The sequence below is a fragment of the Sabethes cyaneus genome, chromosome 1, assembly GCF_943734655.1.
Source record: "Sabethes cyaneus chromosome 1, idSabCyanKW18_F2, whole genome shotgun sequence".
Lineage (NCBI taxonomy): Eukaryota > Metazoa > Arthropoda > Insecta > Diptera > Culicidae > Sabethes > Sabethes cyaneus.
Genome location: NC_071353.1, coordinates 142499919 through 142518489, shown reverse-complemented (window position 1 = coordinate 142518489; position 18571 = coordinate 142499919). Strand labels below are relative to the sequence as shown.

At 43.1% G+C, this 18571-nt stretch overlaps 1 protein-coding gene across 1 annotated transcript; it reads left to right on the top strand.

The window, feature by feature from the left end:
* The first annotated feature begins 5789 nt into the window (after positions 1 to 5789).
* Positions 5790 to 15780, top strand: LOC128738056 (uncharacterized). Its single transcript, XM_053832885.1, has 4 exons — positions 5790 to 6518; positions 6610 to 6823; positions 13733 to 13888; positions 13977 to 15780. Exons 2-4 carry the CDS (start codon positions 6622 to 6624, stop codon positions 14303 to 14305), a joined length of 687 nt encoding a protein of 228 aa, XP_053688860.1. The 5' UTR covers positions 5790 to 6518; positions 6610 to 6621; the 3' UTR covers positions 14306 to 15780.
* The last annotated feature ends 2791 nt before the right edge of the window (positions 15781 to 18571 follow it).

Here is an 18571-nt window from a genome sequence, read left to right as displayed (position 1 = left end):
GCCTTGCCTAATTTGCGGGATTCAAACGAAAGGTATAAACAGAGAGCGAAGAATAGCACAAGCGCATGAACCAGGTACTCCTTCGAGAGGTATCCATTGTACTTACTTATTTACTTACTTAATTGGCCTAACGTCTTATGACAAGGCCTGCGCAGTATAATTTCTCCATCTGTTTCGGTCCATGGCAACTGATCTCCAGTTCCGCGGGCACCCAGTGCTCGCCAGATCTCGCTCCACCTGGTCTTGCCATCTCGCTCGCTGTGCCCCTCTTCGTCTTGTTCCTACCGGATTTGATGCGAAAACCATTTTTGCAGGATAGTTGTCCGGCATTCTAGCAACATGTCCTGCCCAACGTATCCGTCCAGCTTTAACCATTTTCTGAATACTTGGTTCGCCGTAGAGACGCGCGAGCTCGTGGTTCATTCTTCGCCTCCATACACCGTTCTCTTGCACTCCGCCAAAGATGGTTCTTAGCACTGCCGTTCGCAAACTCCGAGTGCTCGTAGGTCCTCTTCTAGCAATGTCCACGTTTCGTGCCCGTAGAGGACAACCGGTCTAATTAGCGTTTTGTACAGTGTGCACTTTGTACGGGGGCTCAGATTGTTCGACCGCAAGTGTTTGTGGAGTCCGTAGTAGGCCCGACTTCCGCTGATAATACGTCTTTTAATCTCACGACTGGTATTGTTGTCCTCTGTTGCCAACGAGCCAAGGTATACGAACTCGTCGACTACCTCGAACTCATCCCCGTCGATTACCACGGTGCTGCCCAAGCGAGCCCTGTCGTGCTCGGTCCTGCCCGCCAGCATATACTTCGTTTTAGACGTATTTATCTGCAATCCAATCTTCTCTGCTTCGCGTTTCAGTCTGGTGTACTGATCTTCCACCGCCTCAAATGTTCTGCCGACAGCATCCACGTCGTCAGCAAAGCAGATAAATTGACTGGATTTATTGAAAATCGTGCCCCGCATTTCGATCGCCGCTCGCCTTATAACACCTTCAAGCGCAATGTTGAATAGCAGGCAGGAAAGACCATCTCCTTGTCGAAGTCCCCTGCGAGATTCGAATGGGTCCGACAATCCACCCGAGATTCTCACACAGCACTGGATCCCATCCATCGTAGCCATGATAAGTCTAGTAAGCTTACCCGGAAAGCCGTTTTCGTCCAAAATTTTCCATAGCTCTTGTCGGTTTACGCTATCATATGCGGCTTTGAAATCGATGAACAGGTGGTGCGTGGGGACTCGGTATTCGCGGCACTTCTGGAGGATCTGCCGCAGGGTGAAGATTTGGTCTGTTGTAGACCGACCCTCCATGAAGCCGGCCTGGTAACTTCCCACAAATCTATTGGCTATTGGCGATAGTCGATGAAAGAGGACTTGGGACAGCACTAGGTATCCATTGTACACCTAATGAAAATCGGGGGATTACGGTGGGCCGGTTACGTTGTGAGTCCTCTTTGATAGCCCTTCCGGCACCGGAAATTGGGAAACCCTGGTTTGTTGGTGTCGAGGCGCTCAAGGAATTAGCGACGAGTAGCTGGGCACAGTACCTCCAATAACCAGCTGCAACATTTGTTGATTAAGAATGGTCAAATTTTTGAAGACGTTTATACCCAAGGCTTTACTATTACCTTCCTTGCCAGCTGCTGGATACATAGTTTAATTTAGTTAGTCATTGCTCAGCAAAGCAAAGGCAAAGCCATAGATATAAATGTCCTTAAGAACTTGACCCTTATTTTTTCAACAAACTTTGCAGCCGGTTATTAGAGTAGTGGGAAATTAGTGCAAAGATCTTATTGACTCTATAAGCAACACCGCTCAACCGAGATTCTAATATACGACGACTGGTTTTGTTAGACCAGCATCGTACCACGAAGCTAACTGCCTAGGGAACCAATAAGCCTTAAAATAAGCAGTAAATCAGTCGTTTATTAGCATCCCTGGCGTTTTATACTGCAGGTTGTTGTTTATCAGCTTTTTGACTGCATAACTGTTGTAAATTGGCATCCACAATTCTATTTAAATTCTTCTTGTTGGTAACTAGCTGCAAATAAGCATTGTCAGCACTATAAGAGGGCTAGCAGTAAAGTAGCCGCATATTTTGCCAAAAGAGCATTTAAGTAGCATTTAAGGTAACTTAAATGCTTATTGGCTAGCTTTTAAATTGCATTGGAAATGCTTATTGGTTACCTGGGTGGGCGGTAAGAAAGGTCCGTTAGGTTGTCCATCATCCTCAATCGTTATCCTGTTTCCAACACATGGGCACCTCCGATCTCTCGGTAATCAAGTTCCCCTTGTTGTCGTTGCACATAACAGGTGTTGGCTCGGACCGGTTCTTGATTCTGTTGATCATTTTATCGAAGCTCCTCATATCGTGTCTCTCGAAGCAATTTTCCGCCTTCGCGAGAACGCGATCCCAGTCAGTACTGGCATTTCTTACGACGGCGAAGTACCTTTTAGGCAGCTCTATAGCATCTCGGTATCTCCCTCTGCGCAGGTGTATCACAGTCGCAGCCAATATGTGGGCTCTGGCTCGATTCTTCTCAACAATCACTAGTTGGTACCTACTCTGCGTCAAACCAGTTACTGGAAATGGCTGCAGCAGTAGTACCCAACACTTCTTGCACCGTAGGACGGATCGCATCGTGGATGTGGCTCCACTGCTCGTTCAGGTTCTTTCCTCATCAGTTTTTCGAGAGTACTCTGCAGCAAACATTTCGGTGATAACCACCGAATGTTCAGTAGTATTTTCCTCGTTGGTTTCGATTTGAATACGTTGTACAACCGGATGAGAATCTTGCCAATGTTCCGTCACCAATTCCTCTTTCAATTCGCGATGAAGGCGATGCTAATATTGTTCAGGATTTTGCGTGAAAAAACATCTAATCTAATCTAATCTAATCTAGTCTAATCTCACACTAACGCAGCTAATTCTTAAAAGCATTCTAGAAAATGACAATCACTGGAATCAATAATTTTTTTTGATAGCCAAGCCAACTACGCAGCATGTACCACAGAGAGAATTCCAAGAAATCAAGTGGAACTAGAAATAATACCTATACTTACTTTACTTTAGTGGTAACGGTCCGTTACCGATCCTGCGCCGAACGAATTATGGTCCTCCAGTACCGTCGGTCCTGGGCTGCCGTTCTCCAATCCCCACGAACACCAGTTGAACGTGCATCGTCTTCGACAGCACACACTCACCGGGTGCGGGTGCGTGAAAATAGTTTTGGCTACTCTTTCATCGGGCATTCTGGCCACGTGTCCAGCCCACCGCAGCCTGCCATATTGCACTACCTTCACTATATCAGCATATTTGTATACTTGGTACAGCTCGTGATTCATGCGTCTGCGCCACACTCCATTTTCCATTTTGCCACCAAGTACAGATCGCAGAATTTTACGCTCAAAAACCCCAAGCAAACTACGGGACTTCAGCTGGCTATGTAATCCGTAGAAAGCCCGATTCGCGGCTGCAACTCGTCGTTTCACTTCGCGGCTTACATCGTTGTCACATGTCACGAGTGTACCAAGATATATAAATTCCTCCACTACTTCATATCGTTCCCCATCTAACTCCACCTCGGCTCCAACACCACTTGGGCTCCCACGTTCCCTACCAGCAACCATGTACTTCGTTTTGGCGGTATTAATAATAAGTCCCAATCTTGCAGCTTCCCTTTTAAAGGGCCTGAAGGCCTCTTCCACTGCTCTACGGTTGATTCCGATGATATCGACGTCATTCGTAAAACCAAGAAGCATGTGAGATTTCGTAATGATAATTCCATTCCTTTCCACGTTTGCCCTTCGCACCTTCCAAGGCAATGTTGAATAGCAGGTTAGAGAGTGCATCCCCTTGCTTCAGTCCATCCAACGTCACGAAAGCAGCTGAGGTCTCACCCGCTATTCTAACGCATGATTTGGATCCGTCCAGCGTCGCACGAATCAGCGTAACTAGTTTCGTCGGAAAACCATGTTCTAGCATTATCTGCCACAGCTCATTTCGTTTAACTGAATCGTACGCCGCTTTAAAGTCCACAAACAGATGGTGTGTCTGCAAGTTGTACTCCCGGAACTTGTCTAGCAACTGACGCAGGGTAAACATCTGATCCGTCGTGGAGCGACCCTCACGAAAACCAGCTTGGTATTCGCCGATGAAGGACTCCGCTAACGGTCTCAGTCTGCAGAACAGGATACGGGAAAGCATCCTGTAGGCAGAATTGAGCAATGTAATTCCTCGATAGTTTTAACACTCCATTCGATGTCCCTTTTTGAAAATTGGGCAAATGAGGCCATCCAACCACTCCTCCGGCATTTGTTCTTCCTCCCAGATCCTGACAATGATCCGGTGGATTGCTTCGTACAGCCGCTCGCTCCCCGCTTTTAGAAGTTCTGCCGGGATACCGTCCTTCGCAGCAGCCTTACCGTTTTTCAGCTCACTGATTGCCTTCTTAACCTCCTCCTGTGTTGGTGGCTCCACAGCTTGACCATCGCTTACTATTTCTATCCTGTCCCTGCTGATCTTCGCATTTACCTCTCCATTCAATAGTGTCTGAAAGTGCTCCTTCCACCTGGCTGCTACCGCCGTTTTGTCGGTAAGCAGGTTGCCAGCACTATTATTGCACATCACAGGCATGGCAAAATTCCTGCATCTCACCGTTTTATAGAAACTCCGTGTGTCGTTGCTAGCGTATCGCTCCTCTGCGCCGGCGCGCACGTGCTTCTCGTACTCGCGTTTCTTTAGACGATGGATTCTTTTTTCCGCAGCTCTAGTCTCTCTGTATCTCTCTCTGTTTTGGCGCGTTGCCGCAGTGAGCATGCGACTGCTGGCCAAGAAAGCGTGGACCACCCGTACCAAACGCTTGCCATATAGATAATGATTTACTTATAGTCGTTGGAAGTATCTTTGGTAATAAAGGTTAAGTGATAATCTGGACCCTCGGGGATGAACTAATGGCCTTTAGACCAGAAGCCAGGTTGCAATTGGCCAAGAATATAGCGCCTTATTTCGCTCTCTGAAAATAGATTAAGCAACCAAAAATATTGGCTTAAATAATAATTGGACAATATTTTGACAACATGTTGCTTCTGTCGCCATCTGAACATTCGTAATACGTTGCCATAGTTGTTTGTTGACACATCGGGCATCCGTTTGGAAAAAGTTGCATGCCACATGTTGACAATCTAAATCTAAACGCACCTTAAGAAGCTTATTATACTTCCATTAACGCCAATGCTGAAAATGTATAAATATATATCTATATCATATATTCGAACACGTTCATTGAATTATGACCGAAAAATTAAATGAGTTAGAAAATGATGGGTTTTCCAGATTGTGTTATGTCCGGAATATTTTGGAAATAAAAAAAATTAAAAATGAATGTTATCCAAAATAATAGAAATTCCTAAATTGAAATATTTTCCTCATTCGCATAAATATCTGTATATCACGGCGAGAAGGGCGAACAATTTTCGTCCATTTTTTAAACGATGCAATAAATCCAAAATAAATCACTGACTCCGGCCTCTATAATCTCTTTTGCATCTGCAGCGCCGCGAGCGAACATTTTGTCTTGCGAGCGCCATTAAAATTTAGCCTGCGCATTTCACGAAATATGATAAGAATTTCGAAGCAGGGTGCACTCAGTAGTTTTGTCCCATAATCGTTTCTTTGCGTCTCTGCGTTGTGATGAGGCTGATATTTGCGTCTGTACCTTAATTTTATGTAAATGAGATAATTCGAATGCATTCTCGCTTTGCTTCGGATTTTCGAATTGGAATAACAGTACCCTGTACACAACACACACCTCTATTTCTGTCACAGTGAGTCAAGCGTCAACAAGACTGGAAGAGTAGAACGGGGGTTTGGTGCGTTGGAAAATTGGTTTTCGCGTTACAAAACAGCTCAAAAAGTACACGGCGGAGTGGACGGAGACAAGGTTCGCCTTTAAAGTGTTGGAGTTCTGGATAGAATCACATTGTCTTCACTTCAGTTGCTCGTGATATCGTGAAAAAAGTTTCAGCTGGAAAGCCTGAACGTCATCATCATTCAATCCAAATCCACACCGAATCGGAAGTTTCGCGAACAGAAAGAGGAGGCATACAGCGAAAGCAAGAGCCTCCAAATTAGGCAAAGCTGGAACACAAAACATAAGTTGCTATACTTGTACAAGTGTCGACGAAGCACGAACGAAAAACCGTGGAAGAGCATAAAAGAGGGAATACTACCAGTGCTAATACTAACACCAACGTTATAACGAGTGCTACTAGAAATTAAGGCAAAACTTGTAATTATTCACGTTCTTCAGCTTACTCAAGAGTGTGAGGTAAAGTGAAACGTTGAAAGAACAAGGGAGTAACTATCCTTGGCCCCCTGCATTGATGTTTTCAACGATTGAATGAATCAGAAATAACACACGTTTACAACATTCTTCGAACCAGACAGAAGTCAGTAAATTACTTCACGATCACGATCTGAGTTGCATATTGCACTTGTTTGGAAAAAAGGAAAAGGTTCGTTGAGTATTGAGGTGCCCAGCCCATTGAACAGGGTGAATAAATTGATTTGTGTTTTTCTTTCGTTCTACGTGGCTTCTCGAAATAGGAACTCAGCGCAATGCCCGGAAGTGGTCCCGTTTATCAGCCGACGACGGTTTCCTATGAAACACGCCCCGGTGCAGGCGGTGGTAGTGGTGGTGGCGGTGGTGGTGGAGGAGGCCTGCTAGCCCAAACGGCAGCCGCCTCGTCGCTGAAGATGCTCCGGAAACCTGCCGCCCAGGTGTCGGTGCTTATTTTTGGACTCATTTCACTGGCTGCCGGTAAGTTTGGAGGGCACGAGACGGGAACGGTTAGCCATATGGCTATTTTCGTGGGTGCTATTCTTGAAATTGTTTGGGAGAAATGTCACTAACGAGTGCGTGTGACAGTGGGAGAACATTGTGGGTGGTAGTTTTTCCCTTTCGTTTCCTGGCTACTGGGGTGTGGAAGGTCATGGTTGCTATCGAAAAAGTAGGTAAAGCTTTTCAAGGCTCTCCTCTTGAGGTTGTAGGAAGGCACAAATTGCGCCGTTTTTGTTTTGGAAGCGTGCTGTAGCATTGCGTTGCGGTATCGTTTAGAAGACTTGAAAGGCTGTGTAAATACCGGTATTTTTAGAACAACCGATTATACGTACAACTGGTTTGTGGTTGTTATAAATGTAGTGCTGTTTCGTCTGTAATATTTAAGCAGTTTAATTCAAACTTTTTTAGAGAAAATATTCAAAGACGCCTTTAAAATGTATGAAAATAATAGTAGGCACTGAATAGTAGGTATGTACCGTTCTGATTCAAACTTAGAACAATCTTAAACTTCGAACACTTCAGAATAAAATGCTCGTAGTATCGCTAATATGATAAAATATTATGCTTATTGTACACCACCGTGTTCGTTAGAATGTCCTCTATCCGGAGAGGCATGACATTGACCAGTAGGACTCCTTGTAAGAAATCAGCAGGCGCTGGAAAAAAGTGAGAACTCAGATTTTAACTTCGTTCGCATACGCTTAGCGTTTGGTGCAAAAGTAGCTGTTTTTTCGTTTGCATTTTTATACCAATTTTAGGACATTTACCTTCCCACTTCGCGATTATTAGGTAAGTGCAAAATATATACGTACTAAAGCATAGTTAAAATACAATATTTCATGCATTATTAAGATATTAGATAAATAAAAAGTGTTCGAAGTTTGAATCACGTTTTGAGGTGTGATTCAAACATCGAATACCCACGAGTAATATCCGGTTTTTCCGGATTTTCCTTCGGGAAAATGAATTATCTGTATTGTAAAGCTGTACAAAGTTAACTTGCTTTAGATGTGTTACATGGAGTTTGAAAATATTAGCAATTGACTGCAGAAGTACGGATTGAAACCAATTATTGTGTGAAAAATTTAAATCATACTGTTAGGTGGATTTAAAAAGACAGTGTTTAGAAAAAGGATGAAACTTCACTTATTTAAGTTGAATGCCACTAAAAACATTAATACTTTTCAAAGTAATACAAGTGATCGATGTCTGAGACTGAAATATTCGAGCTTTGAATGTCGACCATGAAAGTGTTCGAAGTTTGAATCAAAACCGAATAGCAGTTTTTTAGTGTTTTTCAATGTTAGAATTTTTCAGCATAGCTTAAGTGTTCGAAGTTTGAATCAGAACAGTTTTAAATAAAAAAGAGTTACAAAAACAATTGTTATACCTAGCAAACAAAAATGTCAAATTAGTTATATATTACAAATTATATGCTTGAAACTTATATGAAATACGTCAGGAGCATTTCAATTTTGGGCTACAACCTGTTTAACAGACATTGTGACCCAGACGACACTAAAACAATGACAGGACGACGAAAAGGCAGTAAAAAGAAAACATTTTTGGACGACAAAAAATAGCAAAGAAGTAACGAAAAGACAACAAAAAACAAACGGAGAAACGTCAACAAAAGATTACCGAAAAATAATTAAAAACTAAGAAAAGACGATAAAAAGGTACCAAAATAGAAACGCCAGCGTCATACCTCGATTAATACCAAAAACAGAGATAAAAAACGACGCAATGCAATAAAACGGTAGTAAAAAGACCATGAAAAACAACAAAAATACGACAGAGCAGGTAAAAAGACCAAATGCAAAGGGAAGACCATAAATAGATGATAAAAGATGGAGTAAAGTTATTGAAAAGACAACGATAGATGACGAAAAGACGACAAAATAATGACAGAAAGGTAGCAAATAAACGACAAAAACAATTAAAACCACGACGAAAAGACATTTAAAAAGCGACAAAAAAGACGATGAGATGATATCGAATATACGACAGAAAGACGACGGAAAAACCAACAAACAGGACTAGGGAAAATGACAAAAAAGTGCCTAAAATACAAAAAAAGACGGCGAAACAACAACAAAGGACAATACAATGATATGAAACAACGAAGAAAAGAAGTCAAAATGAAGACGAAAAGACACCAAAACAGCAATAACAACACGTGGAAAACGGCAAAAGCGATAAAACGATTGAAAAAACGATTAAAAAGCGACAAAAAGCACGGAAGAGAGATTATAAAAAGACTACGATTGCGAAGAAAGGCAACAAATAAATGGCAAAGGACGTGGAAAAGGTCTCGAAGAGACAACAATAAGACGATGAAACGACAACAAAAGAATGACGAAAAGGCAGCAAATGGAGACTCAACGAATCTCGCAAAGGCTTTGTGCCGCGGGCTGAAATGTGCAGCGATAAAGATGAGGGTATATTTTTGACTGAGGACCGTGCGGTTATCAAAAAATGAAAGCAGTGCTACGATAAACACTTGAATAGCGTACAGGCGGTAGACCATGATAGTGGTGGATGTGACTTCGTTGGTGCAGCAAGCAACATAAATGTGCAAGCGTCATCAATAAGCGAAGTTAAACAAACCATTAAACAAACCATGGCTGAAGAACAACAAAGCAGCAGGAAAAGATGTCTTTGGAACGGAATTTATTAAAAAGGGCCCGGGAAAGATGTTTGTATCAATTGATTGTCAAGATTTACAATACGGAACGACTACCGCAGGAGCGGAAAAAAGGGGGTTAATTGCCCTATCTATCGAGAAAGGCGATAAGCTGGATAGTGAGAATTACCGAGCGATCACTATCCTGAAAGCCACCTATAGAGTGCTTACCAAGTCATCTTCCATCGACTATCCCTAATAGCCAATAGATCGGCGGGAAATTATCAAACCGGTTTCATGGAGGGTTGGTCTACAATGGTCTAAACTTTCACGCTGCGGCAGATCCTCCAGAAGTGCCACGAATTCCCCTGTTCATTGATTTCAAAACTGCATATGATAGTGTAAACTGACAAGAGCTATGGAAAATTCTGGACGTGAACGGTCGCAGCGCATCAATAAACATGAGCGAAAGTCCGAAAGGGATGCTTATACCGGCGTGTTCGTTTAAATGAGTACGGGTGTGAGACAAAATTAGACCACACGAGTGTGGGCTTCGCAACACTGACCATGCTGGAACGCTTGAACAACCAAGGAGAATCGGCCCGGCCAGCGAGCAGCCCCGAGTTCATCATTCAATCGTTGGCGTTCAATATTCGTGAGTTTCGTTACGTTCCCGAGAATGGTTGTGGGTTTGACCGGCGGTTCCAGAAATACGACGACCTTTTTCTCTGACGTCCAAACTCTGACCAAACTGTCTCCCAAGCTAGAATCTGAACGTTGAAAGTGCGATCCAGTTTACTGATACTCCGTCAAAATCAGCTGCGCGTCACGATATAAAAAGTGCTCTCCTACACATAGATTCAAGTACTAAAACAAAGCCGTCCCGGTTCGATGAGTGGTGCACAGTTCAAAAACTGAAAGCCCGTGACGTTCTGTATTCCCGTGTAGACAAAGGAAATGCTGTGGTGATAATGGATAAGCAGGATTATGATGCGCACGTGCTTGATATGATCGAATTAGGCCTGTATGAAGAGTGTAAATTTAAAAACGGTAACCCTAAAGACCCGCTGAATAGCATGATTGAAGAAGCAAACTTCACACGTCAAAAAGTGGTTCACATGATGGGAGAAGAAAAACTACACCGAAAGTTTCTAGTGTCAAACCCGAAGGTGGCAACGCTATACTGCCTACCAAAGATACACAAAAACCCGTTAGCCATGCGACCCATTTCGTCGAATCCTGTTTTACACGGTAAGAGTGTGAAGAATTCCGTCGAACTTACGAGTCAACTAGAGGATGTGGTAGTAAAAAGGGGAGAAATTCTGGTGTCGTTTGATGTTAGTGCTCTATTCCCAAGCGTGCCAGTACCAGATGCTCTTCAAAGCCTACGATATCATTTAGGACGTAGCCGAGCCCCACACAACCACATAGAGGCTTATGTTTCCATAGCAAAACAGTGCATGGATCAAAATTATTTTGTGTTTGGAGGCAGATACTACAAACAAATCCACGGCCTTAGCATGGGTAGTAAAATTTCTCCACTTCTGGCGGAACTCTTTATGAGTGATTTTGAGGATAAGCTGACAACGGAAAAACTTTTCCCACGTGTGTGGAAACGGCATGTCGACGATATCTACGCTATAGTTAAAGAACGCTACCTACCCCAAACACTAAATTGGTTAAACACCCAGCATGAAAAAATAAAATTCACCTTGGAGCGAGAAGTAGATGGAAAGTTACCATTTTTGGATCTGCTGATTACCAAAAAGGAAGACAATACTCTGAAGTTCAGCATTTTCCGCAAACCAACATCTACAGATCGCTACATTACTACGGACTCGAATCACTTCGGGGCCCAAAAACAAGCAGCCTTTCACTCTATGGCGCACCGCCTGGTCAATATACTCATCGAGAGGGAGGACTTTTGCAGCCGGAAGCCAAAAATTTACACAAAGCGTTTTTTACGGAAACATATCCGTAAAAAACAGCGTCAAGACACCACCACTTTACAGCCGGAAAAAGAGCAAATCCATAGAATCAGTTTGCCATTTTACCCTGAAGTGACGAACCACATTAGGAAAATTCTCAAGCGACACGGTTTCCATGTGGTTCTTAAAAGCGGTAATACATTGCAGAAGCTTCTAAACAATCAAAAAGATAAAGTTCCGCCTGAAGAACGGTCGGGTATCTACGAAATCCCCTGTAAGGATTGCCCAGCGGTGTATATTGGACAAACCCGTCGAAAATTTAAAACTCGGCTAAAAGAACATAAAAAAGCTGTGGAAAATGAAAGGAGCAACGAGTCGAGTGTAGCGATGCATTCTATCTGCATCCAGCATGAAATTGATTGGGAGAACGCAAAGCTCCCTAAAAACGCGAGAAAATCCTCTCATTTGAATGCGTGGGAATCGATGTACATCAGCACCGCAGATCGGCTTTTAATGAATGAAGATGAGGCGCTCATCTCATTGCCTCTCTCCAACTGACGAAACTGCATCTGTAGCAGACAACAAATCACAATACGTATGCAGTCGACCACCGCTCCGTAGATGAGTTGGATCAAACCCGAAACCGGTTAGCGAAAGAGGTACTTTTATGTTTTTTAATGTTTTGTAAGAACCATAAGTGATGTGTCGCTCCTTTCGTTCTGTGAAGAAGCCAAACGGAAAAGTACGTATCTGTACCGACTTTTCCACTAGACTGAACGCTACTCTGGAGCCAAACAATTACTTCTAGCCGGTTCCGGTTGACATTACGGTATACAGCAAAGAACTAAGTTGGAGGCATTTTTCAAGAGGATGGAAGAGTACGGATTCAATCTTCGGGAAGAAAAATGCAGCATTCTTCAACAGCAGATCGAATATGTGGGGCATCGTCAATGCCAATGGTTTGCGTCAAGCTCCAGGTAAAGTTGAAGCAATAACCAAGATGCCAGCACCACCCGATGTCGCCAGTCTTCGTTTCTTCCTGGGTGTTGTCAACGTTCACTTGAAGTTTGTACGGCAAATGTATCGACATCCACTAAATGTATTCTTGAAGAAGGATGTCCAGTTCCATTGGTCTTCATCATGCCAGTAGTCGATTGAAAAGAACAAGCAAATGCTACAATCAGACCTGCTCGACTCAAGTCGAAGTTGGACACAGTCAATGGTAGAAACAAGGCTTAACGCTGGTTGATGTGCATTTCGCCACATACAGCAAATCGCTTGGTTATGCCAATTTGGTTATGCGGCTGTATTTTCACACCTGATCGACAGTCACACGAAACCAGATGAAAACTTCATCATCGCTACTATCCTGTTAAAGGAAGACATCGAAGTTCCATTGAATGTAGCGGTCAATTCGTTACCAGTGACTTTCAATGTGCTTCAAAACGCTACACTCAATTATCCAGTCCTAAAGTAGGTGCTCCAGCACCGAAGATGGTGCTCGAAGCACCGAAGAATATGATGGCAACCTTCGCCATCATATTCTGAAGCAATTTCATCGAGCAACTTCATCCTGGAATCGAGAGAACAAAACCTGTCGCTCGCAGTAACGTTTTCTGGCCGAAAATCGACTACACCTTTGAAGATTTTGTCAAAAAGTGCAACAACTGTGCCACCCATTCGTAGACACCACCGCATGCTCCACCACAGCCATGGCCGCAAGCAACCAAACTGCGGGAACGAATCTTTATAGATTTATTATATCAAATTGTAAATTCACTTGAGCAAGCGTAAACTCGATTGGCAGACCCTATTATATGTTGCAATATGCAAAATGTTATCCCGATGGGTGGTGCGCTTCCAGGTATGACACTGGTCGTGACAAGCTAGTCGTCGTGTGCCGGTTCATTAGAACTTCTGTTGAAATCCGCAGTAATCGAGTCACAAACTTTCTAGGAAGTGAGAAATAGCGACCTCATTTAGGTGGTGCTTGGGAGCGGTTAGTGTAGGTAGTGAAAATGCAACTCTGTTGAAATATAGTAGAAAGGCAAAAGGTAGAATTTAGTAAACTCGAACAGTCTCTTATTTACACGTCGTTGTAAGTTGTAAGTTAGTCACAGAATGCGTACATGGAAAGACTGGTATCTAAATTGGCACAATGTGGCACAGACACCTCACATGATTGAATGATTTTTCTCTAGTCACAGCAGTTAGACTAGATTAAGCAGATTAGATTAGATTTAAGCAAATTGCAAAACGCCCTTTCCGTTATTCTCCACTGAATGTCTGTTGCAGACATTATTTTAAAGAAAACCAAACTATTTTCATTTTAAGGCATCGCCATGATTGCCAGCGGCTCAGCTGACTACAGTGACACGGAACAGCACCCGGAAGCGCATCCAGATGGGGACAACATTCCGGAGGAAGAACTCGACATCGGTTTGATTGTGGCAGGTGTCTTCATAACGCTTCTCGGATTTGCCCTACTCGGTAATTGCATCATAAATTTGTTCCAATCTTCTTATTCTCTAGTTTCCAATGTTTTTGTGTTCCCCACATCCCATCAACAACTGTGCAGGCCTGTACATCAAAGTAGCGGACTGGCGCCGAAACTGCGTCTGCCCGTGCGCCCTGACGAAGAAACAAGGACTCGCTCGGCAGCTGCAGGGCAACAGTGGCGGTCAGATCCTGGCGCTCAATCCGAGCACGGATCCGCTGGTGTCGCACACGCAGTACGCACCGGTTTCGGAGATTCCGACCCGCCAGGAGGACGAAGAGCGACGGAACCTAATGCCCGACAATAAGGATTCCTGCCTGAGCAGTGCCGAGGAATCCGACCGGATGCTCGACCCGGATCCAAGAATCGTGCTGCGACCCATTGGCGGTGGCAATGTCGAAGATGCCTAGAAGGAGTGGCGGAACGCGTTACGTGACGACGAAGAGGAGGAGTGGTAAGCGGTTGATTTGGACTGACAAGGGAGAAAATATCATCTCGTTATATCTTGAATACTACGGGGTCATGCTTAAAGCTTTTTTAAACGGCGGGACTGACCGCCCCCGAGGGAAAACCCTTTATTTCGGCAAAACTGAAAGAAAAATGGTAACCAAACAAAGTGATGAGATTATTTTGATGTTTGATTTGTTTAGAAATTGGTCTTATTTATAGTAATTGGGGAACATGTGAGACACGAGAATCTATGGTTAGTGACACAGCGATTAAGTTTTGGAGGCATTTCGTTGAGTGCGACGTTTCGAATTAATGTTGCAACAGTTTTTGATATGACAAAGATGAATAACTGCTGATTTTTAGTATGAAATATTTTACTTCTGCAACTTTAAGTTCTCCGAAAGAGCAGCAATTTTCTATAATATTCGAATTGCTTAGAATTTTTACGCTCCAAAGAGAAATTGGTGATCTTTTACCTCTCTTACAGTTAACAGTTTTTGTAAGAGATAAGTAAGAGGATTCCCGTTCCGTCCAACTTTTGAGTTGCTGCGTGCAATTTTATAATTAACTAAAACCGGCTTTTATTCATATTTTACCTGAAATTTTCAATCTTTTTACTGATTTTTCCACCTAAAATATTCTATTCCATCCGAAGTATTTTTACGGCTATAACTATTAGTATTTTTGGCCTCTAACTTAGTTTAGTTTAATTTAGCAACGCATTTAGCTACTTAATTGGCAAACAACTAGACAGTACAATAACGAAAGTATGCGTAGAGTGTTGGCACATACGAACACACCCCTGAAACCTGAAGTGGTAGCAATGCGAACATAACAAGGTACTTAATGTTTTGCATTTCATTAATCTTAATTTAATTTTATATCGGAGACAAACGTCACTAGAGAGAGAAAAGAGCGAGAGAGTGCAATTACACATCCACATACATATTTATTCCGTATTCCGTTCCATCGATACAATAGAAGACTATTCTTAAACACAAACGCACGTCCGTTGACCCAAAAACAGTTACGTCCAACGTGCAGCACTGTTCTGTCCTTATAATATTGTAGGTATCATCCGTCGTAAGACAACGTAAAACTGGGAGAAGGAAAATTTGAAACGATGCAAAGGTGATAAAATACAGAAAACGAAACATCATTATTGCTACACACAGCTGTTGATAACAGAGATAGCCTATAATAATAGTTGTAGTAGTCGCAACACACACTACGTAGTACGGAGACACAGTTTTAGAATATGAATTATATTTTGTAAAATTAGCTGGTAAAAAAGCAACATTTCGGGACGTCTCACATACACACACAATTGAAGCGAATCACAAAAAAAACATAAAAACAGGCGCATAATGTGACACCGAATTAAAATTAACACACAAACACACTCTAACGATTATTGGCAATGAAAATGATTATAACCTGAAGACTGGATTTCTTGCCGTAGAAAATACGAGAAACTCACGACTGGCCATATCAGTAAGCAATACTGAATTGTTACATCTAAAGTACGTTTGCAAGACGTGGAAAGCGGCTGAGATCGCCGATCCTCACTCTACCGGCAACACCAAGTTCTAACGGGATCATAGCGAATATAAACGAACGAAGCCCAACGTGCACAAGAAAGGTGAAAGTGTCCAACATAGCTTTGCCCATCTCACGCAAGCTCGTACCAAGCGCCTCCAGGTGGCCACACCCATTAATACTTTAACACTAAAATTGAGTCTCTGAGCCAGCAACCTAATAACCTAATCTCACCACGGTGGTTTTGGGCAGACGGGTGAGCCTCACGGCCTGATTAACAGGTAAGCCCTTATGTATATTATTGTAGTCATTTGTTTCGTTTCAGCTCATCAAACGCCTTCTATTGTATAATGAAAACATTGGCCGTAATTAGTTGAAATAGTGCACATGAATATTTTAGAAGTACTGATGCAAAATCGAATGGCGCAACTATATTTATTCAAAGGATTGCTGGTGAGATTGTTCTATTGTATTTTTATAATCTTATATGTCCATATAATTTATATTTCGGTACTATATATTTTATTTGAATACTATATATTTTGGTAAACCGTATATGATTGGGTATATGAACTTAAACATCTATGAAGATTGCGTGAAATTTTCGCATCCCTTGAAATTAGGTATTTAACTAACGTACCCAGTTTTACAATCTTAAGGACATGGTCAGGTAGACGCGAATTCCGCGCAGCAGATCCTATTGCGGGCACGATATTCAAGTGTTACATCTACTATGGTGTCGGCAATAAAGCAGAGCATGAAGTCGGATTCATATTACATGGAATACAAATGAAGCGCATCATTAGGTGGTTTAATGACCGTCTATGCGTGTTTAGGATTAACGGCAAATTCTTTAACTAGGGTAACCAACCTATTTTGGACCCCATCAGCAGCTGTACATAATTTGGACACTTCCATTTGATTTTTCTGTAAGTGTCCAAATTATGTACAGCTACTGTTGGGGTCCAAAATACGTTGGTTACCCTATAGCCTGATAAATGTACGCACGACAAGCCCTATGAAGTAAAAGAGGAGTTCAACGATCTTCTTGGAAGGACATGGAGAGTGTCCAGGACGTAACATCGGAAATACAGATGCACAGGTCGGACGCGAAGAGTTCTGTTATTGGTATTGCAAGGGAAGCTGGTCGCTTGAAGCCTAAAATTCTGGGGCTGAGCGAGGTCCGCTAGCCACGACACTAGAACACAAGACATAATCCAGGCAAGTCTTCCCTACTCTACTCTGGCATACGAGGTGAAGATGCTACTCGAGAAAAGGGGGTTGGATTCCTGATGAACCCAGGGGCACATGCGACCCTGATGAAGCGGAAACCGACAAACGAATGTATAATCGTTGTCAGTGGTATGCGCCAATAAATGCTGCCGACCTGCAGGAATAAGAGAGCTTTAACTGCCAGATAAATAGCCTTCTTGTACAAGGTTTTGCCCAAACGGTGCCTTGTCCGACCCAATACCGTTGCTGTTTCTGTTATGGATAAGATATTAGTTGGAGAGATTGACAGTAGACCAAATCGAGGATTACCCTGAAATCCTCTAACGATGAAGCAGCTGAATGATCGACCTAGACGCCGACATTGTCTTACTCGCACCACGCCGAAACGATATGCAGAGCATGTTAGATGACCTCTCCGAGAGCTCCCAAGCAGCAGGTCTCTAAATCAATGAGCAAAAACTAAGTCTATGGCAGTGAACACTGACAATCCCACCAACTTCACAGTAGCGGGACAACAAGTTGAGCAGGTAGACGCCTTTCAATATTTTGGTAGCCAGACAATGCCCAATGGTGGTACCAAGACTGATATAGTCGCACGGATCAGAAAGGCCAGGGGCGCCTTTGCTGGTCTGCGAAACATCTGGCGCTCAAACCAGATCATTCTATATACGAAAACCCGAATTTTCTATTCAAACGTTAAATCTGTACTGCTGCATGCCTGCGAAGCGTGGTGCGTATCAGCGGAGACAAAGCAAAAACTGCAGGCATTAGCCGGTGCCTGCAATATATCATTCGTGCCTGGTGGACCGACAACCGGATATCCAATGAGGAACTCGTCGATGTCATCAACGGCCGATAGCAACAGAAATTGGAATGTAAGTGGATCGGAGATTGCTTGAGAAAAGGAGCGAACGAGTTTTGCAGAGAAGCACTCGACTAGAATCCGCAAGGACAGCGTAGAAGAGGCATGCCCAGAGGCTCATGGCGACGCAGCTTGGCCAAAGACATCCAATCTGTAGATGAGAACCTGTCCTGGCGACGGGTAAAAGCCATGGCGGGTAACCGTCAATAGTGGAGATCTCTGATTTCATCCCTTTTTTCTGCCGGACCGGCGGACATAAGTAAGACGGCAAACACCAGGCTGGTTATAATTCTTGAGAGTGTATGTGGGACGACGGCCACGCGTCCCTTTCGGTATTTAATTTCGAAACCGAATGCATTAAGCCTGTTACGACCCCTCGGTCGGCGCATCTCACTACGGCGACCTTCAGATGGATCAATCTTGGCCGGGCGAAACGAACAATAAACTCGCTCAACGAGACAACTGTCACTAGCAATATCCGATAGCGTGGTCATCATTCAGACAAAGCAGATAGTGGTGTCGTGATCTTTTTCTACGAGCGGCGTAAAATTTGTTAATTTGCTACTTAAAACTACTTAAATCTATCTTTATA

Excerpts from the sequence above, each read along its gene's own strand:
- LOC128738056 (XM_053832885.1), top strand. The coding sequence starts at position 6,622 with ATGCCCGGAAGTGGTCCCGTTTATCAGCCGACGACGGTTTCCTATGAA. Across the intron at positions 6,824-13,732 it reads ACTCATTTCACTGGCTGCCG|GCATCGCCATGATTGCCAGC; the intron begins GTAAGTTTGGAG and ends TTTCATTTTAAG. Across the intron at positions 13,889-13,976 it reads TCTCGGATTTGCCCTACTCG|GCCTGTACATCAAAGTAGCG; the intron begins GTAATTGCATCA and ends ACAACTGTGCAG.